This window comes from Anser cygnoides, chromosome 1 (genome assembly GCF_040182565.1).
Source record: "Anser cygnoides isolate HZ-2024a breed goose chromosome 1, Taihu_goose_T2T_genome, whole genome shotgun sequence".
NCBI classification, from domain to species: Eukaryota; Metazoa; Chordata; class Aves; order Anseriformes; family Anatidae; genus Anser; species Anser cygnoides.
This window is the reverse complement of record NC_089873.1, coordinates 56,886,775-56,914,523: the sequence shown is the minus strand read 5'-3', so window position 1 is coordinate 56,914,523 and position 27,749 is coordinate 56,886,775. Positions and strand designations below refer to the sequence as shown.

The 27,749-nt window shown below is 52.2% G+C and overlaps 1 protein-coding gene across 2 annotated transcripts; it reads left to right on the top strand.

Moving 5' to 3' along the window:
* The first annotated feature begins 39 nt into the window (after nt 1-39).
* On the top strand, nt 40-21,166 carry TOM1 (target of myb1 membrane trafficking protein). 2 transcript variants are annotated; one of them, XM_066996813.1, is made up of 16 exons: nt 40-181; nt 7,308-7,392; nt 9,107-9,185; nt 9,331-9,480; nt 9,586-9,720; nt 10,030-10,176; nt 11,197-11,313; nt 11,788-11,921; nt 12,579-12,612; nt 13,168-13,276; nt 14,288-14,408; nt 16,984-17,059; nt 17,503-17,565; nt 19,236-19,295; nt 19,643-19,679; nt 19,773-21,166. In XM_066996813.1, the coding sequence occupies exons 1-16, from the start codon at nt 130-132 to the stop codon at nt 19,919-19,921; spliced, it is 1,548 nt and encodes a 515-aa protein (XP_066852914.1). In that variant the 5' UTR covers nt 40-129; the 3' UTR covers nt 19,922-21,166. The 2 variants fall into 2 exon arrangements, with proteins under 2 accessions (XP_066852914.1, XP_066852917.1); XM_066996816.1 differs by lacking the exon at nt 17,503-17,565.
* Nucleotides 21,167-27,749: the final 6,583 nt, after the last annotated feature.

The following is a 27,749-nucleotide window of genomic DNA, read 5'->3' as shown; positions in this document are numbered from 1 at the left end:
GGGGGGGAGGGTAAGGGCGGGGGGGGGAGCTCGGCGGGGCCGGGCCGGGCGGCGGCCGCTGGCGTCACGGCGGGGCCCGGCCCGGCGCGGCGGTCACGTGACCGGCGCAGTCAGCTGACCGCGGCGGCGATGGACTTTCTGCTGGGGAACCCCTTCAGCTCCCCCGTCGGGCAGCGCATCGGTGAGACCCGCGCGCGCGCGCCCCCGCGCCTCCCCGCGCGCGCTCCCGCGCCAGCGCGTGGCCCCCCCACACACACACCCCCGACCCCGGGTGTGCAGCCCGCCCGCCCGCGGCAGGACCCCTCTCCTCCGGGAAGCGGCCGTCCCCGCCCCCCCGCGGGGTGTCGGCCTATGAGAGGGGAGCTCCGCTCTGACTGGCAGGCGCTCTGGGCCAATAGAGAGCGCGCATCGCGAGGAGGCGCCGCCGGCGGCCAATCGCGGCGCGCAGGGGTCTCGAGGTGGCGAGGCGAAGTTTCCTCGCTTAAAGGCGACGGGGAGCGGGGGTCCGAGCCACGCCCCCCCCCCGCGGCGCCGAGCTCCCTGATTGGCTCGGGGCCATTCCCGCCTGCACCTCGCCGGGGGTCTTCGCTGGGAGGGGGGCTGCTGATTGGCTGGGCTCCAGCCGCAGCGACCTATCAGCACCTGGGCGGGAAGACCCCCGTGCCCTGCCCGGGGGGACGGGGCGGCGGGTGGCGGCCATTACAGGCCTGGGGGCTGCCCGAGGAGGGGGCTTGGGAGGGCTTGGCGTGGCCATCTTGTGGCACGGCTGGTGGGCGCCGTGAGCCTCCCACCAGGGTGAGCCCCAGGGGAGGCCGCCAGCCCTGAGCTTCCCACCACGGAGGCCTGAGAGAAAGAATTAAGACCACAAACAGCTACACTGGTCTCAAAACAGAGACGCGGTTCTTAAAATGCTTACAATAAAGAAGCTTTTCTCTTCCCATGTTGTATCATCTTAAATGTCTTCAGGTTGCGCTTGCAGTAATATTATTGATGCTGTATAATATATATATTGATGTATATCATATATTGATGTATATCATATTGATGTATATCATATATTGATGCAGTAATATTATTGATGCTGCCTGTTCAATGTCTCCATCCCATATAATGGCCGTTTGTACGTTTATGCAAATGCCCGCTCTTGCTTTCCGTCACTTGTGTAGACCTTTGTTCTGTTCCTCCATGAAGCCCCTGATTCATCGCACTCGCATGGGTGAACAACATGCTGTAGATGGGGCGGGAAGGGAGCAGCCAGCAGCTGCTTTAGGAAATGCTTTTTTTAAGTGCTGCCTATTTCAGAGGCTCTCACTGACCAAAGCGATACCAGGGAAGGTTTTCAGTAAGAAAAAGCTCTAAACTATCTGTAATGCCTGCCCAGATGACAGTCACATGTTTCATCACACTTTCCAGGAGAAGCATTCTCCTGCCCTTTCCAGAATGACTCTCTTTGATTCCTCCAGCCAGCGTATCAGATACGTTGTTATGTTTAGGTACAGGCAAACTGAAGTCATCTTTTGGTGTTACGGGTTACTACATGCCCTGCAGATCTTCCGATCGGTATAGTAGTCAGATTGTGAGTGGTTTCCTCGCTAGGCTTTACTTCTCTTAAGGGATTTTCAAGCAACAAACCAACAGCAAAGAAGAGAAAGAAAGTATTTCAAGAGTGTTGTCAGGAGTGTAACAGGAGTTTAGAGTCCTCTGTATCAGAGGTGTGACAGTAGAGAAATCTTAATGATTGGCGTTGATTGGGGTCATTGGAGTCCAATGGGGTGGAGGACTTGCAGCGTACGAGAAAGGAACTGAGGTGTGGAGGACTTAAAAGGGCTGGTGGCTGTGAATATGAATGTTTTCTCCTTTTGAACATTGCCTAACATGCCGGGGATACAGTTAAATGCTATTTTCTCTATTTAATTTGAGATGCGAACATGACTTACTAAAGTTGTTTAGTAGGTCTGTGGCAGCTGCATAGTGAACCCGTGAGTCTGATCACCAAACCTACACAGTGCTGCTGCTGCAGGCTGTCTGCAGAAAGCTGATATGACATCATTGTAAATTACTTGGGCGAAGTCATATGTGTCTGATACAGTTTATAAAGTCTAAAACAGCTTTAGATCAAGGCTATGGAATAAAAAATAAAAATAAATAAAAATAAAAAAGACTTCTGTGGCACATTGCAGTGACGTTTTCAAATTCCTTCATTAATTAGAATGTAGTAAATCCCACGTATTTTGCTGTCAGGGAAATGGATACTCAAATAATCAAAATGGATACTCAGATAATCTCAGTGATTATGAGTCAGTTGCAGAGGAGTAAGTTTACACCTTCTTACTCCCAATCTTGAGATATAGTCATGGAATTTGCCTTTGCCTTATTTTCAGACCATAACAGCTCTTCCTAAGTAAGATGAATACAGACTTATTTAATTGAAATAAAGTATTTCTGACCAATGGAGAAATTTTCAGACTGCTGAAGCATTGTAGTTTGGATTTTACCCTTGAAAGGGTAACCCACTTGGCCTCTATCTAGGAGCTAAAAGAAAAACGGAAATTAGGTAAATGGAGCTAAATAAAGAATGGAAAATCTAATTTCAAGGAGGTGCTCTAGTAGTAACAAGGCGGAGTGAGAGAACGGAGAGGAAACCACCAGTGCTCTCTCCTGAACCCTGAAGCCTAGAATAGCTAGTAATTATAGCAGTACTGAAAGGGACAGAGAGAGGTTATTTCAGTGAGTGAAGGCCAGCAAGGGAGAGAAGTGAAGGTATAATACAGAGATGGAGAGGAGATTTTGCTATTGGGGGGTGAGCTAAGCATGAGAACCAGGGAAAGCTGAAACTGGAAAGAGGGAGCAGGTGAAAGCACATGCCTGTGCTCATGGGTGAGGGAGAGGAGCAGATAAAACACAGTCTGCCAGAAAAATCCCCACAGCCATTTGGGTCCCACCTTGCGGATGTCCCTGCACCCTTCTGTGAGCAAGTTGTCTCCTCCGTCTTCGGAGAAGTACAGCAGGGCTGAAAGGTGGAATCCCACCTGAGCTGGAGCTAAAGTTTCATTGTGGAAAGTGAAAGCATGAGGCTTAGCAAGGCAACTGTGCTGGATGCTGATCTGGGCCAGGATGCTGAATTGGGCCTATCCGTTGTTACAAATTGAAGGGAGGTTGGGAGAAAGGACTGTTGCATTACTTTCTGCTGTCTTGTGCAACAAAATGCAGGTGCTCTCAAACACCTATTGAAATTGGTGAGAAAGTGCCTGATGCTTTGCCAAGAAATTTAAAGCCAGTGGGACGGAGTGCTGAAGGCATCCTGGTTAAGGGCCTGACTTGGAGCAGGGCACTGGTCTCTGACGAGCTGCAGTGGAGCATGCCAGAGGATATGGCCTTAAGTTGCACCAGGGGAAGTTTAGGTTGGACATTAGGAGAAATTTCTTCACCAAACGGGTTGTGAAGTATTGGAGCAGGCTACCAAGGGAAGTGGTTGAGTCACCATCCCTGGAGGTCTTCAAAAATCGTGTAGTTGTAGAGCTTAGGGACATGGTTTAATGGTGGACTTGGCAGTGCTAGGTTAAAGCATGGACCTTAGAGGTCTTTTCCAACCTGAATGATTCTGTGAAGGGTTTCTGAACACTGCTTGTCTGGCTATGGATGCTTCAGACCTTTGAAGGAGAGCAAAGGGAGCTGGAGCCTGCTTAGTATCGCCCCTGGGAATGGCTGGGTGGCATTGCCAGCCCGGCAGTGGGCTCTCCCTGCCATGAGGGAAGAGGCAGGAGGCTTGTAAAGGAACAAAGCCACGAACTTCATCCGTGACACAAAGCAAGATACAGCTCCGGTGTACCAGTTATGCCGAGTTCAGAATAGTTTCTTATCTCACGGCTACAGATAGCTTTTATGACTTAGTTACAGTCAGCAGGAGTGCATCAGATGCCGGGAAGAAAGAGCCATCGCTTTGCTTCGCTTTGACCCCGTACCACAGCCCTCAGCGGCTCTGGGTTGAGGTGAGGAATTAGCGAGGCAGCACGCTGGAAGCAGAGAAACCCCGGTGCTGTCACACCCGGGAAGCCAGCCTGGCTGCCAAAACAACATGGCTTTGAGGCGGGCCCGTGGAGGGCCTCTTGCACTCTGCGTGGTCCACAGCCAGCTGGTGTCGGGCTTTGAAGAAGACAGCATTGATACACCGCCGATAACCTCCCCACCAGGCATACCCTGCAGCAGGTCGGGATCAGCTCGCCACACGAAGAAGCTGCCTGATAAGCCCTGCCAGGCAGTGCTGGGCGGGCAGCCATTCCCTGCTTCCAGTCCTCGCTGTTTTTAGGGACTTGTTGGCGTCCCCGGGCTCAGATTTCATGAGGAGCAGACGGCTCGTGTGTGAATTACAGCTCGTGAAACAGGGCCCGCTGTCCTGATCCTTCACATAGCTAATGAGTAGACTCTGTTTCCTTCCCTTCTGCAGGCTTTAGCAAAAGGGTAAAGTTCAGGATTTTCAGAGAAAACTCCAACATATACTAGGCTTGGGCAGTCCCTTAGTGCTTAGAAGCAAGGAGGATTTAGAGGGCATTAGCTCCAGCCCCCCCAAGGCCAGATAGGCCAGGCCTTAATCTCTGCTGGTAAATTCAAGTGCTTTGTCCTTGGAAATGTCGTGTGGTCACGTTCCTGTTTTCCATATGCCCTAATTCTGCTCTTCCACCTCCATATTTTCTGATTGCGTGTCGCATTTACGGCAGCTGCTCTCCTGCAGCTTTTCACCGACCACTGTCAGAAGGGAGGTGACGGTCGCGGGATCACAGCACCGCTGTGGGGTGGCTGTGGGGCTGTGTGTCACCTCTGAGGAATCCCCACTTTCCCGTACAGGCCGGCCAGGTGAGGGAGCACACACGGTTTGTTTGCATTCCTTTCTGGAAAGCAAACCTGCTCCCCAGCCTTGGCAGGAGGAGCGCGTTTGGAAGGAAAAAGAGGGCAGGGGAGCAGGTTGCAGAGTGGCACCGAGCACAGGGAAGTGTGTTTGCAGTCTGTTCACGCTCATGTAGGGCAAAAAGGAGGATGAGCGGGGTTGGGGAGGTTTTTGAACAGCAAAGATTTGAAGGTTAAATTCTGTTTTAATTTCGTCCCTGGTTTCTTTTGTAGCTTGGAGCTTCCCAGCAGGCTCAACCGTGTTCCCAAGCTGTGTTTTTTCCTTCCACGTGCAGTGTTTTTCTTCAGGAGTGTGAAGGATGGATGTGGAATTCCTTTTGGTAGAGCAAAGACCGTGCAATTGATTTGTGAGTTTCGTTGCCAGAGGCAACAAACAGTACACAGGAACTTTTGGGGAGGCTGGAGTTTAAACTGAGGTGCATCCTGAGAAGGAGGTGCCCCTCAGCATGCCAGAGGAGAGCGATAGCAAAGTGTGGCTTTGTGACCACATGCACCACATCCATCAGAGTCCTGATCCCAGGTTTGCCCTGACAGAAAACATTTCCCCTGTGTATTGTATGGTACACCAGACAGTCACCCCTGTAGTCCATGTAGACCACCCTGAATATATTCTCCACCACATCACTCAATGTGATGCTACCTCGTGCTTCAGTGAGGAAGCTTATATCTGCAGAGGCCAGGATTCCTCTGTGCATGAGTGACAGAAAGTTCATCTGAATGACCAAAGTGAGAGAAGTTCACCTGAATCAAGAGGCCTTCAGGATATTATGGTGGTAGCCAGACCTACAGAAAGGTGGAAAACTCTCCTTGCCACTCTCCTTGCCTTGTTTGCCCTCTTCCATCTGGTTGTGGCCACAATGTAATCAACCTAATCACGGTGTAATCAGTAGGTTTTGCAGTCAACAGAAGAGGTGGCGTCTGCATTATGATAAGATTCATACAGGGCGCTTCATGCTGTGGTGTGCAATCTGTGGGAAGGACAAGTGTACAAGAGAGGCTGCGTTGCAGAGAGCTGTGAACAGCTTTCTGACTGATCCTCAAAAACATAACATCACAAAACATGATGGATGTGCTTACCTAGGCAGGCGGGAGTTAGAAATCTTTTTGCCATGTTTTGGCCCCCATCCCATTACCACTGCATGCGTGGGCACTTCGTTTCAGTCCCACAGAAGGATCATTGGCTATTTGGGTCAAGCAGGAAGAGGCAACTCTGCAGAGGAGGTTCCCCCTGAAGAGCTAGAGGACCCACAGCAGCAAGGGTCAGCTCCAGATTGTGCAGGGACAGTAGTTTTGAAAATGGAGGCACTGGGTATCCAGAAGAGCACCTGGTAGGTGCTGAACTGGTCTGGCTTCTTTTGTTTGTCTTGTTCCACTGCTGTCAGGCATTTTATAGGATGGGAGAACTTGGAAAGATGGCTTTTCCCCGCTGCTTGCCTTCTGCTATATCTCAGTGTTTCCCTGCGGTCTGGAGAGTGCCTGGTCCTGCCCACCCCACTGGCGGGTTCTCTTTCCCCCCAGCTGCCGGTGGTGTCCCTAAAGGCATCAGTCAGCCCATGTGGCTGGGGCCGAGAGACAGCTGATTACAGGGTGGAGGCACTGGTGTTCTCTACTAATAGCTGCTTGTTGCCCAAGTCTCTGCCTTGAATAACATCAAGGCTGACTGAGGAATTCCTAATTAAAGGGGACACAGTCAAAGCTGAAACAATATTGCTTCGACTTCAGCCTGCAGTCCTCTTCTGCTTGTATTCCCCAGAGGCCAGAAGTTCAGGGGAAAGAAGCAAATGTTAAACAAGAGAAGGTCCCATTTCGGTTGTTTATGTTTGCTTGTTTATTTTTGTAGAACCCATGTGAAAGCAAGGTGACCCTTGTGAAACACCATATCAGTGTGGTGATAGGCACTTTATATATGTACGCAAAGGGACTGATTCATTTGTTTCATTAACTTGATGCAACTAAAAGCGACGCCACTGACATTCGATCCATGGCAGTGTGAGCAGGCCAAACTCGTGGTTTCCTTTGCTGGCTGTGCAGCAGCAAAGCAAATAAGCCTCCATTTCTCCAGTTGTGGAGCTGAAGTCATGCATTTTCTGCTGAGGCCCTCCCACTTTGTGTGTACACACCAGGGATCATGCGGTGCATGTCTGTGAGTTCGTAGCATGCGTGGTGTGGGCAAAGCTGAGCGACTGCCTGTCCCAGCACCAGCCAGCGATGTGCTTTGTGGTGGTGACACCTAGTGGGAAGCACTTGGCGGCTCAGACTTTGCAGCCTGATTCACCTGATTACATTTGATGGTGGAAGCCAGGGAGAAGGAGGCTGGGCTCTGGGGTGCAGTGACAGCTGAACAGCAGCCGCGAGAGTCCCAGGGCCACTCTTAGCCTTGTCCTGTCTTGGTTTCTGTTTTCCAGAGAGAGCTACCGATGGATCCCTGCGGAACGAGGACTGGGCTCTCAACATGGAGATCTGCGACATCATTAACGAGACTGAAGAAGGGTAAGGGAGCTGGCAAGGGTTCTCCTCCAGCAGCAGGTCCCAGCACACTCCCTGTAACACTATATCTCTAGGCTACAGTGGTAGCATGCGGTGGTGGAGGTAATAAGCCAGGCTGCCCAACAGTCCCTTAGACGAGACTCTGCTGGGAGATCTGGAGACACAGCAAGGCTGTCAAGAGCAGCTGTTAGAGGGCTCCCTGTAATCTTTGTGAGCAGAGGGAGCCATTCAAACAGACCTTCAGCATCCCCAGAGAAACCTAGATCCAAGCCAGGCTGTCTCCCATCTCCCAAAGGCATATTTGCAATACTTTTACTTTGGTTTATTCCTCCTTCACATCCCCCTCTGTCCTCTGGGAATGTAGAAATCTCCAGAGCAGTGACTGTGGAGAGAGGAAAATCTCAGGCTGCTATTCAGTCCCCTGACAGTGCGAGTCCTGCTGGGGTTATGTTCTCAGCTATTTCCATATACAGTCACTCAGACATGTGCAAAGTGGGTAGGAGAGCCCTTGTCTCCCTCTCCCTGGGGTGGGATGTTCAAAAATCTGCCAGCCGTGTTAACTCTGTACCTGGGGATTTGCCAGTGAATTCAAGAGGGACCGCTCCCTCTCACAGTGGAGATGTCAAGAACAGCGCGTAGAAAAGAAGGTGATACATAGAGTAGAAGATGTAGGTTTCACTCATGTCCCACCCCGCAGTGAAGCTGATGGAGGATTAGCTAGCCCAATTTTCTGCTTCACAGTTGTATGTTAACAAAGTCAAATGTCTCTAGTTACAGATCTGTCACCCCTTGTTTTCCAGTCCTGCTATCCCCATGGTGCAGATATGCCTGTCTCTGCTAACAGTTCTCAGTCCTGAGCTGTCACCACTTAGTATTTCAATTCTGGGTTGCTGCTAACACAGCTGTACCCTCCTGGCATGGAGGTCTCTCCCATTCTCCTGCTAATACCCATCCATTGCGGCCTTGCTGCCCGCTGATCCGATCCACTCCTGCCCTCCTCATTACCTCAGTGTTTCCATCTCACTCTTGCTCTGCAGCCCTGCTGCTCTTCCAGCCCAGTCTCTTTTCCCGTGATCTACTGGAGCATGTTAGTCCATTCATGCCCTCTCTCAGAACCACAGTGGGCTTAGACCACAGTATTTCTCCCCTCTGAGAGGGGTTAAGGAGGCCCTGCTATGCTGCTTCTCTCTTGTCTACCTGCAGTATATGCAAGATTTTGCCACTGCATCTCCCCTGCTTCTTTTTAGCTTCCTTTCCTCCAGGGAGATTTTGTTTAACAAGCTTCTCTCTAAACATAACAGGAATTGTTTCATCTCTCTCTCTCTTCTTCCTGTTTCTAACCCATGCCAAGTTTTTTGTGTTCCTTTCTTGGCATCTCTGCTGAGGGATTTTGCTCTATCCCCAAACAGCAAATTTCTATTTTTGTATTTACTCTCCCCTCTGTTTTGTCTATATACCTTGGATTGTTGCAGACAATAACACAAAAGCCTCCAGTTTCAGCAACAGCACTCACCAGCAGGACCCCGCTCCTGTTGCAGAAGCACAGGCAGAAGCTGCTTTACCAGTCATTGCTTCAGGCCACACTGAAAACGTGGTGGGGGAATGGTCACCACTGAGTATGAGATTCTAGATGCCAGTGGCTGTTTTACTTTGCCTCTTTCTCCCTAGGTGAGTCTCAACCTTCTGATGATCTTTCTCCATCTGATTTCTCCTGCAGACCCAAAGATGCCTTCCGAGCCATAAAGAAGAGAATTGTAGGGAATAAGAATTTCCATGAAGTTATGCTGGCTTTGACGGTGAGTGATCAGGTCTCTTTCTCAGCTCTGTGATATCCTGCTGTAAAGCTGAGTCCTTGACTGCAAAGACATGGGTACCCAAAGACAACAAGGGTAACACGTGCAGGCAGGGAAGGCTGTAGCTAATGCTTCTTTGCCTTCAAAGGTCTTGGAGACATGCGTCAAAAACTGTGGCCATCGCTTCCATGTCCTTGTGGCCAGCCAGGACTTTGTGGAAAGCGTCCTGGTGAGAACAATCCTGCCGAAGAACAATCCACCTGCCATAGTGCACGACAAGGTGCTGACCCTCATCCAGGTGAGCCAAGAAGAGCGAGCATCTGCACCGGTTCAGAGAGTGTTTGCCTTTAGGTGTTTGTGCACTGTCAAATGACGATGGGCTGCATTGTCTCCTTTTCCCCAGTCCTGGGCGGATGCTTTCCGCAGCTCACCGGACTTGACTGGTGTCGTGGCTGTCTATGAAGATCTTAGACGGAAAGGCCTGGAGTTCCCCATGACCGATCTGGACATGCTGTCACCCATCCACACACCACGGAGGGTATGGGAGCATTGCTGAGGAGAAGGGAGCTGGGCTGCTACTGTTCTGGAGCTGTGAGGGCACTGCAGCAGCTTTAGGTCGCATTTAGAGGAAATGAGGAGGGAGAAGCTGCAGGAAAGCCTCTTTGCAAGGCTATGGTGACTACAGCTACAGGGCAAGATATGTGGGGGAGGTAAGGCAGAGAAGCTGGAAGAGCTATTGAAAGCAGATGGGGAGTTGACATCAATGTTTCTTTCATAATTGCACTACCCTGTCAGCTGGGAGTGTCTAACATCTTCTTTCTGCCACTTTTCCCACCTCTGTCCACAGACTGTGTACAACTCCAACTCTCAGTCCGGACAGAACTCACCTGTGGTCAACTCCCCGCAGCAGATAGAGTCCATCCTCCAACCTGTCACCCCGCCCGCTGGGAGAGAGACACCCAGCGAGGCGCCCATCACACCCACACCAGAGCAGGTGAGTTGGACACAGACCCCGTGGTGCTGCTGACCGTGCCTCCACCTGGGGCCTGTTTCACAAGTGCTCTCCTGGGACTGCTGCCCTGGTCCTTCCCCAGCCTCTGTCCTTAAGGAGTTGTTCTAAAACATCATCCCTCCCGGGCTCACCAGAGCTCCTTTGTGGTCATAGTGATGAGCTGGGATACCACACAGAGTGGTTTTACTTTCCGAAGACAGGGCTGCCAGCAGGTATAGGGAGGATCTTCTGGCTGCAGGGAAGAGGGGAACTGAGACACACAGGCTTTGAGCGAGGTCTTTGCAGAGCAGTGCAGTGCCGTGTAAGCTTGCTCAGTGCGTGCCTCCTTATCGTCTTTGTTTATCTTGCCTCACTGCTGACTTTATGTAAATCAACCCTATCTAGTTATGCGGCTTGCAAAGGCCAGGGCTTTCTCAGTTGTTTCCCCATCCTGTTTTCTCCTTCCTCACCCTGACTTCATATGACAGCAGGTTCAGCACTAATCCTCCAGCTGTTGGTAGGTTGCAGCCCCTCACAGAACAGAGGCTAGAAGCTGCTCTCAAGGGGCTCATTAGTAGCCTCTGAAACCAGAGAGAAAAAGTTTCAACTGCACACTTAGCCCAGCCTCACCTTTTGAATGGAAATTCATTTTTTCCCCTCTTCCGCTGCTTCAGAAATGAAACGATTTGAGTGGCTGCTACGCAGGAGCCGCTAGCTGGGGAAAGATTGAATCATAACAGCATCCTGTGCTGGCTGTTGAAATTCAAGGTTAGGCATAGTGGCAGAGGTCCCTGGTGAGAGCCTGGCATCTTTTACCAGCAAATGAATTTGATGGTGAGTAATGGGGCTTCCTTCTGCTGGGAGCTTCCAGGAGCCAAACTAAGCAGTGACAAATGAGTTCTCCAGTGGCTGTTCCCTCTGGCTCTGTGAACACGCACATGCTGTGTGCTGCCATTCAGAGCTACCTTATCTATCCCCGTAGCCTTTTAGGCTGAGCAATTACGCTTCCCCTCCCTCCTGCAGATCGGGAAGCTGCGCAGCGAGCTGGAAGTAGTGAACGGGAACGTGAAGGTCATGTCGGAGATGCTGACAGAGTTGGTGCCGTCCCAGGCTGAGACTTCCGACCTGGAGCTGCTGCAAGTAAGGAACAGAAGGCAGTGCTGGTGGGCAGAGGGCTGGCACATGGAGCTCGATTTAGGAATGACTTGATACACATGACAGGCACGGGGAACAACTGAAGTGGACAGTTTAGTGTGGGGCTTATCGGGGTGTGAAGGGATAAGGGAGACACAGGGGAGGTGGAGTTTAAATGGCCAAGGGAAGTTGCACTGTTGAGGTTGGAGTTGTCTCACATAAGGACCTGTAATCCCTGAGGGCCTTTATTTCTGAAAGATATGTTAAACAAGAGGCATGCAATTATTGTGAGGAGAGAGCAAACCAAAAACTGTAAAGCTCATATTCAGTTTAAATCTCATATCAGTATCTGTTACCTCTCTACACTTGCTGATAAGCTCCCATAGGCTCTCAGGTCTGTCTGTCCCAGTCACACTTCCAAATCTGCAAGTGCTCAGCCTTAGTTTGACCTTTGTGGTAACTTTCCCTTGCTGTGAGCAGGAGCTGAATCGTACATGCAGAGCCATGCAACAGCGTGTGTTGGAACTGATTCCCCGTGTCCTCCATGAGCAGCTCACCGAGGAGCTACTCCTCATCAATGACAACCTCAACAACGTGTTTCTACGCCATGAAAGGTACCTGTCTCCCTTCTTTGCCCTGCTCTTCCCCAGGAGTTGACTGCCCTTTGGTTGCCTTCTATTCCACCCTTTTGATCTGCCCATGAATGTAATGCTTAAGGTGTCAGCCTGTACCACCCATCTTTGAAAAAAGAGCCAATTCTTACCTCTTGCGGACTTATTCCTGCCCCTTCTAAGATACTGTATTGTTGGTGGGATGTAAACCCAAACCAGAAGAAGGAAGGAACTGCGTGGAAAGAGACACTTTTCTAGCTCTGAGGCAGACAGGCGCAGAAAGGACTTAACCAGGTGGAATTTGCACCTTCTTCCTCCGTTTCACCAAACTCATCTCTTGCTAGAGTGAAGTCTGGAAAATTTGGTCCCTTGAGTCTGTCTGAAGGAGAGCTAGGTTTGAACAATTTTGATTAGAATTAGCTATGGAGTGTCACAAGAAGCTTCCTCAAACCACACCTTTGGTGACATGAACTCTGTGGGCTCCATTGTGGTGTCTTCTGTCTAGGGGGGAGAATTGGGCCCTGAACCATGCTCCCCCTTTCCAAGTATGTAGGAAGGGACAAACTACGCCAGGCCTTACTGAGAAATCTGTTGCATTGAGGGTGAACAAGCACACGCTACTGAAATTCATCTTGTCATGTCCTGTTATTTTTCTTGCAGGTTTGAGCGTCTTCGGACAGGACAGCCTGTTAAGGTAACTCAGAGCTATTGCCTTCTGTACAGCTCAATTTGCATCCTGCAGTACCTGCTGTGTCCTGCTGAGTTGGAAAGGGATCCAGTCTGCCCCACTTGAAAGCTGTAGGCTTTGTTCTTCCTGCTCAGCTGCACCAGACCACACTGGTGTGCAGGACAGTCCAGCTCCCAGTGCTAGCCTCTCCCTCCCTGGCAGTGGGCCCCTTCCCCTCACCCAAAGAATAAGGACAGACCAGTAATAGATGTGTTTTCCGGGTGCTGAGCATCGAGGGGACCAGTTTCCAAAGGAACCTCCCTGTGTCATCACTGCCCTGTTGTCTGAGCAGCACCCAACCTATGGACATCCAGCAGAGCTGGGAGGCTGACTGCCAAGGCGCCTTCTGCCCTGGGACACTATTCCCAGCCAGTTCTCTCATCACTGCCACCGTTCTCCCAAGACGATATCTTTTGATGGGTACAGAAGGGCTTTCCTCTCCAGTGTTAATGAACTAGAACTAGGGGGTCGAGGTGTCCAAACCTAACAAACTCTTCACCATCTTCCATTTTTTCTCCAAAGGCACCAGCTGAGGCACAGAACAGCTTGATTGACCTGGGACCCAGTACTCCTTCTGCAGCGAGACAACCTGAAGTCACCAACAACCTCTCCTCCCAGCTGGCTGGAATGAGTATGTTGCCATGTAGTACTCCCCTCAGTCCCTCTCCCGTGCTACTCTGAGAATCCTTTAATACCCTTGAATCACCTTCTAAAATAAATTAGCTATGTTTAGAAAGTAACCTAGAGAAACAGGGTATATCATCAACTAATAAACTCGTGAAGAAACCTATGTATGTTCCGAGGGACACAAGCATATGTCTCAGCATCCACACCTCAGGTTGTGCAGGAGATGGACATGACTTAAGGAGGACCTCAGCATTAGGCTGTGGCTAAGGACTGGGCTTTCCAGCTGGGAAAGGGAGAAAGATGCTCCCGCTCCTATCCCTAGCAGCAGTGCAGTTGCCTCTTGCTGTGTGGTGTCCGGGAGCAAAAAAGCTGCTGAGCTGTACTGCAAAGGCAGCCATGAGCATCTTGGGCTCAGGGCCCAAGTCTTGACAGGTTGTCAAAAAGCCTGGTATGTCCTGATGGCCTTCAGGACATACCAACACCGTACACAGTGGTGCCTGAAGCTCTCTCACTGGCTCTGAGCACATTCAGTAGAGCTTGGGTGCAGCTACAGAAAATCAGGAAGACTGTATTTACAAACAAGCCAGTGGGGATATTTCTCAAGCCAGGGTTTTTCAGGTGACACTTAAGTCATGAAAATCCACTTGTCTGTCTCAGAGGTGCTTGCCCAGAAGCACAGGTTATTCTCTTCCACAGGTTATGGAGCAATTCCCTGTGTTGTCTTAAATGGTAAGGAACATCTGGCCTTCAGGATCAGCGCAGTAAATCGATGCCGCTGTTGCCAGACTGAGCTAAAAATATCCTGCTGAGCAGATGAAGAAGAAACTGAGTCTGTCACTTCACTCACAACACTGAACGCATGCATACGCTGTTCTGCTGCTGAGGGGCAGGATTGATGAGTGGGCCTAGAGCAGTTCAGCCTGTTCTGATGCTGGCTTTCCACTTAGTACTCCAAGCACATGGCCCTCCATTCACTGCTGCGTCCTGCCTGCTCACCCTCCTCTGTCTCCCACAGACCTGGGCTCAAGCAGCGTGAGTGCGGGGCTGCACTCCCTCAACACCTCCGGCAAGCTGGAAGAAGAGTTCGACATGTTTGCCATGACCCGGGGCAGCTCGCTGGCTGAGCAGCGCAGAGAGTGAGTGTAGCACCCCTTCTGTTCTTGCCTTCTTGTAAGTGGGGAGCGTGCAGGGGAACGGGGGCTGTGAATTCAGCTAGCAGCAGCTCCTGGGAGGCAGTCGGACGTGACAGAAATGCACTCTCCCCTTCACAGTGTCCTGGGCACATGGAAAAGGAAGTGGTCTCTGTGTGTACATGTCCCTGACCGTTGCATGGGGGGCTGCGTGTGCTGGGATGCTCAGTGTCAGGAGATGAAGGTGTGGAGTGGGACTGGCTGAGTTTTCTTGTCTCTCTGTGAACTCAGGAGTTGCTCTGTGCCCTGACTGGGGAGGTGTTGAACTTGGTTATCACTGAATATCGGTGGAGCCTAATGGACAGACTATTTAACTGGAGTGCAGGAAAAACACGATCCACTGTGGCTTGCAAGACAGGGCACTGCTCTGTGCCTCAGTTTCCCTGTTGGTAAATGGGACTGATGTTTGAGACCTCCTTATGGAAAGCAGTAAGAGTTGGGTCATGTCCCATCTGGACTGAAGAGGTCTTTGCTCTTCTGCAAAGAGTGCATTCCTGAGTCCTTGTTCTGGGAAGAGCCAACAAGAGCTGTGCTGACTGGATCCTTTTGGTGCACTGGATCTGTTTCGCCTGTCAGAATCACCCGCTGTTCTCCACAGGTTACCAAGCGGTAGAGTCCACAGGCACAGGGCTCCCTCCAGCCCTCCAAGACTTGTGCTCTTTATCTCCACCCCCGGAGTGCCTTCCTCTGCAGTTGTACAGTGGCAAGTTAAGACCTCATCAGGATGTCTCCTTTCATTCCCTTGTCTCAGACTGCTTCTAGCAACCCATGGGCAGCACACAGCTTGATTTACTCTCGGTGATCGTGTCCAAACACTGAGCTCCTCAAGCCGATCACTCTGCTCTGTCTCCACGAGCCTGGCTGGCCTTGCACCTCCCTCACCACACTGCTGGGCTAGGAGCACATCAGCCTGTTGGGAAGCCATGCTTACACACACAGACAGCTCTTTTGGGCTCAGCCTGTTTGCTGAACATGACTCCCACCACTTGCAGCTCTGAACCACTTCACTCAAGGGCTGGGAACCCCCGGGTAGAGGATTGCGTGCAGGGTGCTCCCAGCACACGGTGGAGTGTGCTGCCTCAGGGTAGAGGCATTCCAGGGCAAAAACACTGGTGCCAACAGCCTCCAGTTTGGGGCTGAAATCTGAGCTTCTGGTATGTGCTTGGTACTGGTGGCCGAGGGAGAGCTGGGCAGGGGTGGAATCGTATTCTCCCTGGCATGGTGCAATCCTTAACACACTGAGACTTGTGATCTTTGCTGTAATGAGGCGTCTTCTATTTATTCCTCTCTGCCTTCCATCTGCCCACATTTGCGCCCCTGCCAGGTAGCCTCTTCTCTCACTGGCTCAGGTTTCCCATTTCACTCACCAGCCTCTGCTGTCAGCGTCTCCCTCCCTCCGAACTGAGCCATTTCCCTGCTGCTCCCGGACAAGACGTTCTTGCAGCTGGGGTCTGTTCCTGACTCCCTGTGCTTCATGAGCATCTCTGCGAAGCAGTGCTTGAAACACCTCAAGCCTTTTCTGCCATTCTTCCTCATCAGTGGCATGATAGCAGCGTTGTACTTCATCCTCGATGCCATCGTCCACAGCGGCCCCTTCACTGATGAGCACTTTTTCGAGAAGTTTGAGCGTCGCTGGCCCAAGCCCCTGGCCCTCAACAAGAACGGATCCACGTGATGGTCTGCTACAGCTGCAAGGAGGGCCCTGGGAGCAGCTGGAGGGGAGACCTGCAGAGAGCTTCTGGGATAGGCTTCGTTCTCCCAGCATGGATGGACTGTTTGTTCCAGCCTGCATGGATCAGATGGTGACGTGTGGCGTTAGTGTGTGTGGTAGATGCTTAGCGGGGACACAGAAATGGAATAAGGGAGATGAGGGGTGGGACATGTCTGTGTGTGGAAAGAAGTTGCTGTAACGAGGCATTTGGAGACCCTGAAGCAACACCAGGCTATTCTGATCATCCAGCCTAACCTCCTGTGTGGCATAAGTCTGTGAGTCTTTGCCACCATCAGTTCTTGAGTGGTCTTGGTTAAAGATGTGGTTTTGAGCTGTGCCTGTGAAGGTATATGGGTACACAGGGGCTTCCTTGCTCAAATCTTTTCTGTTGCTCAAATCTTTTCTGTTGTAACTGTAACCTGCTGGTCAGTCTGTGTTAGTCACCTCTGTTCTGTAGTCAACCCCAGAGAAGATGAGTGGCATGTTCAATGCACCTAGCTCTGTAAGGCTGTGTTTTAGTCTGTTGGATGGTTGTTTTCAGACGATGCCTTGTCATCCTCTTGTTGTATGCCTGGGCTATCCTCTGGTATCCCACAGTGATGTTGCAGTGAGCAGTTTGGTTTGGTTTGTGTGGGCCACATTTGTCTTTAGTAGGGGTTTTTTGTATACCTTTCTAGAAGCTCTTGGTAGCAGAGTGACAAGAGATGAAATGTTATGTAGTCAGCAACCCTGAGTATATATTTAGGAGTTCCTGCTCCCCACTCTCAGGCTTTTTATCAACCTGTCTGTCATCTAACTTTGTGCTTTCAGGGTAAAGTACGAAGATCCCCAAGCCTCCAAAGGACTCGCTGGTGCCCTGGATGCCCGACAGCAGAACACGGGAGCAGTAAGTGGCCACAGAGCCTTTAGTACATCCCCAGGAGTGGTTGTGTCCTCCTTGCTCAGCAGCACAATAAATTTGCAGTCTTTTTGGAAAAAACTCAAGCATTTAACATGACTGATGATAACTCCTCACCTCCACCAACCTGCATTCACTCCCTGGGCTCTCTACCTCATGTTTTAAACCCCGGAGGTGGGGAACTATGGAAAGTCTGGACTTGACTTAGTCAGTAACAGGATAGCCTCCTTACATCTGCAAGGAAATTTCCACTTGGAAATATATGTTTTATTCCACTTCAGCAGGTTTCCAAGTCCATTTGCCTCCTCTCTGCAGTCAGAGACATGGGCCACCAGTAACAGCGTGTTCTTTCCCCCACCCTAAACCCACTGCCTCCCCTCTCCCCCGCCCTCAGCAAGAGCAGTGTTCAGAGCAGACTCTCTCTCGAGCAGGGGGAGTTTGGTGCCTCCAGTGATGGAGCCCAGCTGACTAACTGGATGGTGCGGCAAGGAATGGTGAGACTGTGGGGCGCCAGCAGGGAGAAAGGAGGCTGGGGCTGCTGAACTAGGGGTGCCACTGGCACGGCGCATGAGGATGCACAGCAGACATCAGGAGACTGCAAACTGACATGGCACAGCCCTGCCCTGGAGACCAGGGTTGGGAAGGAAGCAGGCAGAGTGTCAGTCTTCCCTCAAGCATACGTAATTGTAGGGAAAAATCCCAGGAGCTTGGAGGCCAAAAGAGCATGTGCTGCTCTTTGAGCTAAGGGGTGCCCTGTTATGGGCTGGGTGTCCCAGGAGCAAGGGCACTAACGAGGGTAATAAGGGGAAGGCTGCTGCCATTCATTCCCTCTGCAGCCTCTCCTGCCCAGCATGAGCTGCCCCATTTGGAGTAAAACTTATTTTGGCTTTTATCCTGTTGGAGGACTTCTCTTGTAGCTAAAGAGTTCAAGCCTCCGAGCTGTTGAATTTTGTCTGTCGGCAGCAGGAATTCCTGCACTGCACCACCTCAGGCATGCTGAGGTTTTGACACACCCAGGTCTGAAGTTTGTTAGCCTGCCTTCCTAAACTGGACACTGCCTAGGCTGATGTCTGCTCTCGGAAGTTTCCCCACAAGCTGTCCAGCTGGCTTGAACGCACTTCTACTCCAAAGAGTTCCTCTGTGGGTAGACAAAGCCACTTTGCTTTGAAACTTCCTCAATATTACGCATCCTCTTCCATCCCCGCTCACCCTTCTGCCAGCTGTGATAACTCTCTGAACTTGCTACCTGGTTTGGGGAAGTCTGCCTGTCCTTGGTGAGAAGGGATTGCTCTTCTTCTCGGTCTCACTGTTTTCTGAGAGAGCTATAGGTACTAGGAGACTATTAAAAAGTTCCTACAGATACCCTCTGGCACTTCTGCTTGTGAAGCCTCTAGCAAGGGCTCAGCTTTGCTTAGCTTTGTTCAGGAGCTTGTGACTGGAGAAAAGGATCCGGGGTTTTGAATTGGTTTTGGCTTCCTTCAAGGATATCTCTGTCCATTAGAAAGTTGTCTCTGCTGCTTAAATTGTCCAGGGATGTAAAGTCTTCTGTGCTAGCTTCTTCCCTACTGGAAGTCAAACTTACTTTAACTGCAGAGGACTTCGTCTTTGATGAATCCATTTCTATAGTTTGGTGTGATGCCAGATTCTGCTGTGCTTCATGATCTTACCAGGGCATCACTTCTTGCCAGGTGCCTTTTCCCCTCAGTGTGGTACCAGTCCTGGCACATTCGTTATCTTCAGCACCACAGACTTTGACATCAGACCATCACTGTTTTGTGGAAGGGAGGCGGTGTGGACAAAAGCATGTCTCTTGTTCTCTGGCTGCCTAACACAAGCAACCAGCTTCCACCTAGTGGGTCCTTACTGGAATAGAAAGCCTCATCCTGTACTAATACCCCAAAGCCAAGTACCAAACCCCAGATGCTTTTAATGGCATGCATCCTGGAAGCTATGCGTGCCTGGGTGTGGGTGGGGCAGAGGAAGCAGGTGAGCCATTGGTAGCTGGGAGAGCTTTGCAGCTGCAAGTCGCCTTTGGAAGGGCCTGAACTGACAGAACGGTGGGGCAAGAGGGTTAGATTTTGAGTTGGGCTTTCCTTTTGCAGAGTGAGTTTTAAGAACATCCTCTCTTCTCTTGGCCTCATTCCTCTTTTTCCTTCTGTCCCAGGTGCCGGTTCCCCAAGCCAATTTCATGGAAGACATCGAAAAGTGGCTCTCCACTGACGTGGTAAGTGAGGGGCTGCTTTCCTGGAGGCAGCAGTCCTGTCAGAGCTGTCTGTGGGGTTGGATCTTAGGCAGCGCACAACAGCACCGGCACTGCTGAATGTGTGGCACAGGCTGCTTGGAGGGAGCAGGGGAGGAAAAGTCAAGGGCACAGGGCCTGGGATACCGTATCAGTATAAAAAGCCTTCTGGGAGGCACAGCTAATGAGCTGGGGCTCAGGACCACTTAAACACGTCTGTACTGCTGAAGAGGGGAAGCACTATCTTATTTCCCTCCATGCAGACAGAGAATCACACCTGTGGAGGTACTTTTGCCTACCTCACCTCTAACCATGCCCTTCTCCTTCCCTAGGGGGAGTCCGAGGATGCAAAAGGTGTCACCAGTGAAGGTAAGAGTCACCAGACAACCCCCTTCTGCAGCTGGCAGCACTTTGGCTTTTCCACAAACCTCTCTCCTTGCTGATGCTCTGCTCTTGTCCCAGAGTTTGACAAGTTTCTGGAAGAGCGAGCAAAAGTTGCGGACCGACTCCCCAATTTGTCCAGCTCTTCAGCAGGCACGTCCGTCTCCCCTCCTGCTGCCAGCCATCATCGGAAGCAAGCGAAGGAAGATGACGCTATGTTTGCCTTGTGAATGCTACTGACTGGTGTGCTGTGGAGCAAGAGGCTGTGTGTGCTGTTTCGCTCGCCTCTGACCAGGGGCCAGCAGGGGAAGGACTCTGTCCCCTTCCTCCACTCTTCCTGTTTTCTCTTTGAGTTGTTTTTATTTTAAAGCTGCTTTCAGATTCCAGATAACCATTGTTGTGTTTAGGGATGTCGCACAATAGGCTTGTGAAGGGGGTTTTCAAAGCTGCTCGAGAACGTGGAAGGTGTGGGCTTTTGGTTTTGGTACGAGGTGGGCAAAGCAGAAGCAGCTCCCCATCCTCCTCTCCCGGGAGGCAGTCAGAGATCTTGCCCAGGAAACACAAGAGGCTGCAGCCTGCTGCTGAAATCGTGCCTGCCTGCTTCTTTCCTAGCCCTCGCAACAGAGTGGGTCCCCGGCCTGCTGCCTGCCACTGTTAGACTGGAAAGCAGCAAGGGTATGTGACATTAGAGGTGGCAGAGCAAAAACACTAATGGTAGCGGGGCCCTCTTGCTCTAGCCTCTCTTGCACAAGTGCTTGTGGTATGCAACACCTTCCCACTCACAACCCTTCCTCTTCTCCCCCATCAGTTTATCCAGAGCCCTACCCAAGCCCCCACGTTTCCGTTGCATGGCAGTCAGCTGCCAAAGCCCTTGGCTGCACGCAGGGCTCGAGCTGCGAGCGGTACCCAGCCTGCGGGCCGAAGGGGCTGTCTGCCCTGGGGTGGGGTGTGCCTTCAGCAAACTCCCTGCAGTTAATTTAATTCTCCCCTTATTATCCTTTCCTCCCCTCTTTCCCTGATATGACCCCGCCTCCCTCTTGCTGCTTCCGCTGATGCCTTCCACCGTGTCCTGCTGTGGTGTGGGGAGGATCTCAGAGCCTCTGAGCAGCCAGTGCTAGCAACTCCCCGTGTGCTGGGGGCAGAGAGCTTTCTCCCTAAAGCTGGCGGCTTTAGGCACTGTTACACCACTGAGAATGTGCCGTTGCTGGGGTAGCTTGTTCAGCTGGTGAGCGCAGAGGTGAAGCAAGACTCATCCGACACCAAAAAGCAGCTTTGCAGCAGCCGGGAGCTCCTTTGCACATGGGGAGCAAAACCCTCCCAAGCAAACTGCACACGCTGCCTAATCCTACGGGGCGGCCAGGGAGGAGGGTGCCGAGCCTGGGGCTCCTGCTCGTGGGATTTCTTGTTGAATGTGGGAGAGTTGCCTTTTTTATTGCACATTAAAGGAGCAAACTCTTGACCCTCCACTGAAGAAATGCGTGTGCTGTCTTTGCCGGCGTGGGGAGGGGAAGACCCTTGGGGGGGAGAAGAGGGGTGCGACCGTGCGGCCACATTTGCTCTCTGCAGGAAGATGAGGGCAGGGTGGTGCTGGGAGGAGGCAAGGCGTGGGGGCCGAGCGAAGGCAGGTGCTATCTGCTTTAGCATGGTCTCCTGGGGAGGTGGCTCCAGCCCATCTCAAAATAGCAAGAGGGCGAGCTACCTCCTCTGCTTTCCCCCTCTGCCTCGTGACCAGACCCAAATACACCTCACAGTCCATAAATCACTTAAAGAAGACGTGCAAGAAACAGTTGCTGTGAAAGGGCTCCCTGGTGTCCTCAGCTGTCCCTGTGCCACCTCCCAGTGTCCGACTGGGTGGGAGCGTGGAAAAACAAATCGCCACTTCCAGGTCCCGCGCACTCCCACGTCGACCTCACCCGCACAGCTCTGCCTCTGGCCTTTGCCGTCGTCCTTGCAGCAAGCCCAGAGCCGAGCTCAGCTGCACGGGGAGGATCACCTCACGATCCACAGGATCCACCTCGCTGCCCCTGGCATGCCCCGAGCCCACCCCGGGGCGAGGACCCTTCACCCTCACCCTGTTTTCTCCCTCCGGGGCGCGGGGGAATTGGCTTACTGCTATTTCTGTCGGGGGGCGGACAGGTGGGAGTGCGGCTTGGTGGCTGCCAAGCTGACCGGGTTTGACGTGATGGTGGCCAACAGGTGAAAATTCGGAGTGTCGCTTGTGGCCAGCGTGTCTCCTCCCCACCTCCTCACCACTGAGGCAAAGACTTGTCCCAGAGGGTATCTGTGGCTTTTCTTCAACAACTGAATAACAAGAAAAAATGGGGGTGAAAGGAGGGAAATCTTTCCGTGCCTACATTAATATTTCCATACTCGTTACAGATTATACCAGTAGTACCTTAAATAATTCTGCGAGGTTTCTTTTGAGGAGAAACTTGAAGAAACACCCGTCAGGTGCAAGTACAGAGCACGCGTTTTGCATTGGCAAAGACTGCTTTATGCAAAACTAAAATGACAGCATCATAAAGAATTCTTTGAAATATGCTTCCCCTTTTCTAAACTCTTTCCTAACGTTGCTGTTCTCAAAAATAATGCTCGTTCCTGCCCACCAGATGGCTGTCGTCCCCTGTCCGCTCTCAGCCTGAGCTCTGCAAACTGCAGAGGAAACCCTCTGGCTTTGCAGTGACCTGCTCAGCAGGCTGTGCACACAGGAAACCAAACAAGCCCAAGTTTTGCCTTATTCTAGGTATTATACTGCAGCCCTTCTGGCACGGACGCACCGGTGGCAGCCCCGAACAGGCACACGGACGCTTGCACCGTGCTGAAGCATCCATTAATAACCCCGCTGGGAACGGGATCCTGGCCTGCACGGGCCTTTTGCATGACCCAGGGTGGTTGTTTCTGTGTAAGCTGAAGGAAGGAAGGCATAACTTCCTTGCTCCGGGTCAGATCTGCCCCATATCACTGAAAGTTAAGCACGTATTAAAAGTTCATGAGAATGTCCGTGATGTTAGGGCCGTGCAGTTCTTGGCATACCAGCATCACATTCCTAGCAGCAAAAAACCACAGGCTTCTCTTTCATCTAGTACGGACCTCCAAATAGCATATCAAATTTATTTTTAAAGAACAGCTAACAAATAAGTCTCCTGATTTCCCACAACATCATCGCACAACGGAGCAGAAGTTCTCCGTGCTGGTACGCTGGGAAAGCTGTTCGCCATCCCACAGGACTTTCATGTTGCTCTGCCATGCCAAAACTTCCTCAAAGCTTATTTGGGATAAAAAGATTCCCCTTTCCCTTCAAAATGAGAATAAGGCCACTTCCATTTCTCTTCAGAACAAGATAGAAGACAGATAGTTCAGTTGGAAGGGACATACAAAGACCATCAAGTCCAACAGCCTGACCTCTTCAGTTAACCAAAAGTTCAAGCATATTATCGAGGGCATTACCCAAATGCCTCTCGAACACTGACAGGCATGGGGCATCTTTAGATCATCCCAACAGGGGAAAATCCTACCTCAGACTCTGCATGCTCCCTGCTTTCAGCTGGAGCAAACCCCCCAGCTGAGCCGAAGGGGTGCCGGGCATGCTGCTGGGCTGGGCCAGCCCCCAGGACGAGCGTGGTGCTGCTTCACGGGTTGTATTTCATCCACCCTTGCTGCTCAGGGCAGGTGGAGATGCTGGGACGGTGTGTGGTGGGGACCCCGTGGGCAGCAAAGAGGGGGTTATGAGGAAGGAAAACATCTCTGTAGGGAGCTCCTTTTTACCTGGAGAGGGGTACGAGCAAGTGGGAGCGCAAGAAGTGAGGAAAGACGCAAAAAGGGAAGAAGGACGGGAAAATGTGCAAAAACAGAGGAGGAAAAAGAGGTGCCCCAACACTCAGGAGCAAGGCAGTGGTCACGAAGAAGAGGTGTGTGGCAGTGGCAGCGAAACCTGAGTGAGGGAAAAGGGATTTAGGAGCATGCATTTGCAGGCAAACAGCTTCCTTTTTCTCTCTGCCATCACCCTTGCAAAACCTTGTGTGTGCAGAACCGCAGCTGACTCAGCCTGTGGCAGCAGTAGGCTCGCTTCCCTCTCCCGGCGGGGCTGGGAGAGGTCACGGAGCTGGGAACAGGGAGAGGGGCAGGATCTTGCCCTATGGGTAAGGGAAGTTTTCGGCAGTGTGAGTTCCAGCAGTGCTTCACCATCCCTCCCTACTCCAGCTGCCTGCTGCAGGGATCCAGCCCCAGGAGCAGAAGTTTCTTGGGGGGGGACGAGTAACTCCCTGAACCAACAAAAAGCCTCACGTGCCAGTCTCCAGGTGCTTGATTTTGGACTGTAGTCTGCAGAAAATCATTGCTGAGGCACAAGGTGGATTTGATGGAGGGGTGAGGCGAGGATATGGATTTCCTGTGGCTCCCACAAGGACACTTTCTGTGCAATCGCTCTCCCCATCAACCACCAGCTGCACCAGGGGAGCCCACCCCAGGCTGAGCACCTCTGGTCCCTCTCACCTCTGCCAGACCACATCTGGCAGCTCAGTCTTTAATTTGAATCCCGCAGCACACTCACGTTGTCTTGCTGTTAATTATTATTTAGCTCAAGAGCCATGGCCATAGTCCTGAGGGCTCGCCACGCCAAACACTGTGTGCACAAGGGCAAGGATGCTCTCTGCCCCTGGTGACTGGGAAGGCCATGGGAAATTCCCCCTTTTCCCCAAAACAGGGATGTTCTTGCTCCTTTGTACTCATGCTCCCTAAGCACCGCAGTGCACGGGGCTCTCTGAAGCTGAACACACCCTGCCGCTAAATAAAGGGCTTTGAAGGAAACTGGGACTCAAATGTGTGCTCAGTGCCTCCCCTGCTCCATAATTACAGGCATATGCACCAGCTGCCTTCTCGCCTGGGCAACCCATCTGGGGCTCATTCCTCCCCGTTAGCATCTAGCCTCCTGCTCATAAACCAAAGCTCTCGCAAACAGCGGCTCGGGCTGGTAAACAGCCTTGCCTGCCTGCCCTGGGGTGATTTTTTTGTACAGAATGAAGAAAAAGGGAGGAGGAAGCGAGGACGCAGGCTGTGCCTTGGCCAGCCTCTACAATAAGCTCCTTCCCACCCCCGGTATTTTCTGAAAAAAAAAAACCACCAGCAAAGGTGAAGCAGGGCGCTCATCCCGCATCCCACCCGTGCCTCGATTTCCCCCGTAAGGAGCAGGATCTGTCCCGGTCCCAGGGGCTGCAGCATCCCCTGTGCCCTGGGTCAGCCTCCAAACCCCGGGGCAGCCAGGGTGGGGGCCCCCACAAATGCCGACTCGCCCTTTCCCCCGTACGGGCGTTCTGCTGAGTCAGGGTCACACCAGGCCACTCTATCGCTGAGTAATGCTTTCAGGCTGAAGCGGAGGGGCTCTTTTTGCTGAGTCACGGCGCGGCGGCGGCCACGTGAGGCCGGATGTCGGGAGGGCGGCTTCAGGCCGACGTGCTGAGGTTGCAGCTGCTGTTCTTGGCCCCGCGCCCGTTCCTCGGGACGCCTGGAGAAATCTCCAGAAAGAAACCCCCGGCTGGCCGCGGCGGAGGACGTGCAGCTCCCGTATCCCGGGGCAGGGGGATGGAAGCCCAGGGGGCAAGGGGGGTTCCCACTGTCTTTGCAGGACTTGGGTTCTGGTTCACCTCCTCCCTTCCCCTGAGAAAGGCGTGTGAGCTGCGGTGCAAAGTCCTGCCTGGTGCCTACGTGCGGTTTTTCAAACCCAGCTCCCCACAGTTTGTCCCGTCCCAGTCAGGGCGTGCTTTGCTTTATGCAGGGCTGTAGCACGGACACGATGGAGGCGGCTCTGTATCCGTGTGCTGTGGCATGCATGTATCTGTGCATCTAGAAAAAATATGTATTGTAACCTGTGCTTCCTGTTTCCACCAAGCTGGTTCATTTACGCCTGAGAAACGCACGTGCACATCCGTCTCCCTCCACGTCTGTCTCTGGGGTTCGCGTGCGGGGTCGGTGCAGAACCGCACTGTCCGTCTGCAGGACCCTCCCCAAGGCACCCCCGCCACCACAGCCCGCGGGAGCCCCTGGGGATTTTCAGTGCCTTGGGCTCACAGCCTCCGTGTTTCCACCTGTATCTTTGATCTCGGCTTGGATTGTTCTGTGCTGACGGCAGCGAGCACAATCAGTTCTGCCAGGGCTGGGCAGCCTCCCTTTAGTAAACACAAACTAACCCACAGCACGTCCCATACCCTCCAGCAGCGACTCCCCCCTTCAGGAAGCCACTTTAAGTGGATATTGCGACTTGACGTGTTGTTTTTTTTTTTTGTTGTCCCTTTCCCCATTGCACAGCAAGTTGTGGTTGCTGAGTCAGCCTCCCCTTCCTAGCCAGGCATTGCTGCAGCCTTTTGCTGTGTCACGGTCTCGGGGTGCCCATGGCCCCCCCTTCGCTAGCCGAGCCTGGCTGTCACCAGCCGGTGCCTCCTCGTCCCCCTGGGGACCAGGGGCCAGAGCCAAGCACGGCTCAGGGCTTCCCACGCGGGGCTGGGAGAGCTCTGCTCTCTGTGACTGACGGTGCAAGTGAAGTTTCTGACTGTAAAATCCACAAGGAAAATCTCCCCCACTTCCCCACCCCTGAAGAAAACACTGATTCCTCAACGACTTGTTAACTATTCATCTAACTGATCTGCTGACTTAAATATTTTCTCAGAGGCTGGGACAGGCAGACGGAGGCTTTAAAGCCCAGCAGGAGCTATTACAAATACCTGCCTTGGGCTACTCGATTCATCTCTGCCACAAACCTCCAGGGCAATCTCAGCGGTGCCCAGGCACATCACCTCCACGGCGGGCAGCCCTGGCACCACCCAACCGCTGCTCGGTGGCAGGGTAGGAGATGATGGATGGGACTTCTGGCAGCCGTGGGGGACACCACAGGTCAGGCACTGCCACTATGTACAAGAAAAATGCACTAGTGCCCTGGATGAGGACTGGCTTCTGCTTTCCAGTGGCTCACTGTACCCCAGGTGAGCTGCTCCAGGGGCTGGTTTGATCTTTTCCACAAAAAGCACACATCTTCGTCCTCATCCATCATTCTTAAGTGTCCATTTCTGAGGTTTTCTTCTAGGAAGAGCAAACCTCTGCCAGCACACGGGCACACACAGTGCCCTTAAGCTTCCCTACGCTGCACAGCAACAGCAGAGGGGAAGCAACACAAGTCTGTGCTGCAGAGCACTGGATGGGGCCAGAAAAGCCCGAGGCGAGTGGCTGCAAATTGATGACAGCCCACTTTCAGTTCTCCTTCCATCCTGCTCCAGGGCCTCTGGGCCTTTCCGGAGAGCGGGGCCCAGTTTCACAGCCCCTTCATCCCGAATAACCCTGATCCCAAATAACCCCTGATTCTGGGGCGCAGCTTGCTACCCTGCACCTCTGGAAAAGCTCGCAGCAGAGGTGAGCTGCAGGAGGGACCTTGTCTCCTGTGACCAGCCCAGGAGAAGGTGAAGCCCCCAGATTCGGGAGATACACTTGGGGCAACCCAGAGCAAAAAGCTGAGGCCCCATGTCCTGGGACAGCGTGACTGTGAACCAGGACTTCTTCCTGGGAAGAAGTACCCTGCCTGGAATGGCAGTGACATGGCTGGGTACCCTCTCTCTTCCCCCCAGTGTCTCACATCCACATCTACATCAACTCTGGAAGACAGGGAAGGAGGATGACCTCTTGGATGCATCCTTTAAGTGCTTCTAAGCACACAACTTTTGGAGAGGAGGCAGGGGCAGGGGACAAAAGCAACTAAATGCAACTGGAAAGCCCTTGGGGAGGAATAGGGTACACTACCAGAGCTGCAGGACAGAGGTGTAAGGAGGGATAGGGCTTGGAGGTGTTTTGTTTTGTTTCTTTCTTTTTTTTTCTTCCCTATATTATTTCTTATTCATAAAATGAATATTATTGTTCATTTTCACATATTTCCTTCTTCCCTCCACCAGAACTGCAGGCTCAATCTGCGCTCCAGCTCAGGAGCTGTTTTGTGTCAAAACAGGACTCACTGAAAACAGCACATGAGCTTCTAGAGAGTGATGTCAGTGGAAAAAATCTCATTTTGGGGCCAGTCCAGTG

Coding starts and splice junctions, on each gene's coding strand:
- TOM1 (XM_066996813.1), top strand. CDS start 130: ATGGACTTTCTGCTGGGGAACCCCTTCAGCTCCCCCGTCGGGCAGCGC. Junction 10,177..11,196: donor TCACACCCACACCAGAGCAG/GTGAGTTGGACA, acceptor TCCCTCCTGCAG/ATCGGGAAGCTGCGCAGCGA. Junction 11,314..11,787: donor CCGACCTGGAGCTGCTGCAA/GTAAGGAACAGA, acceptor TGCTGTGAGCAG/GAGCTGAATCGTACATGCAG.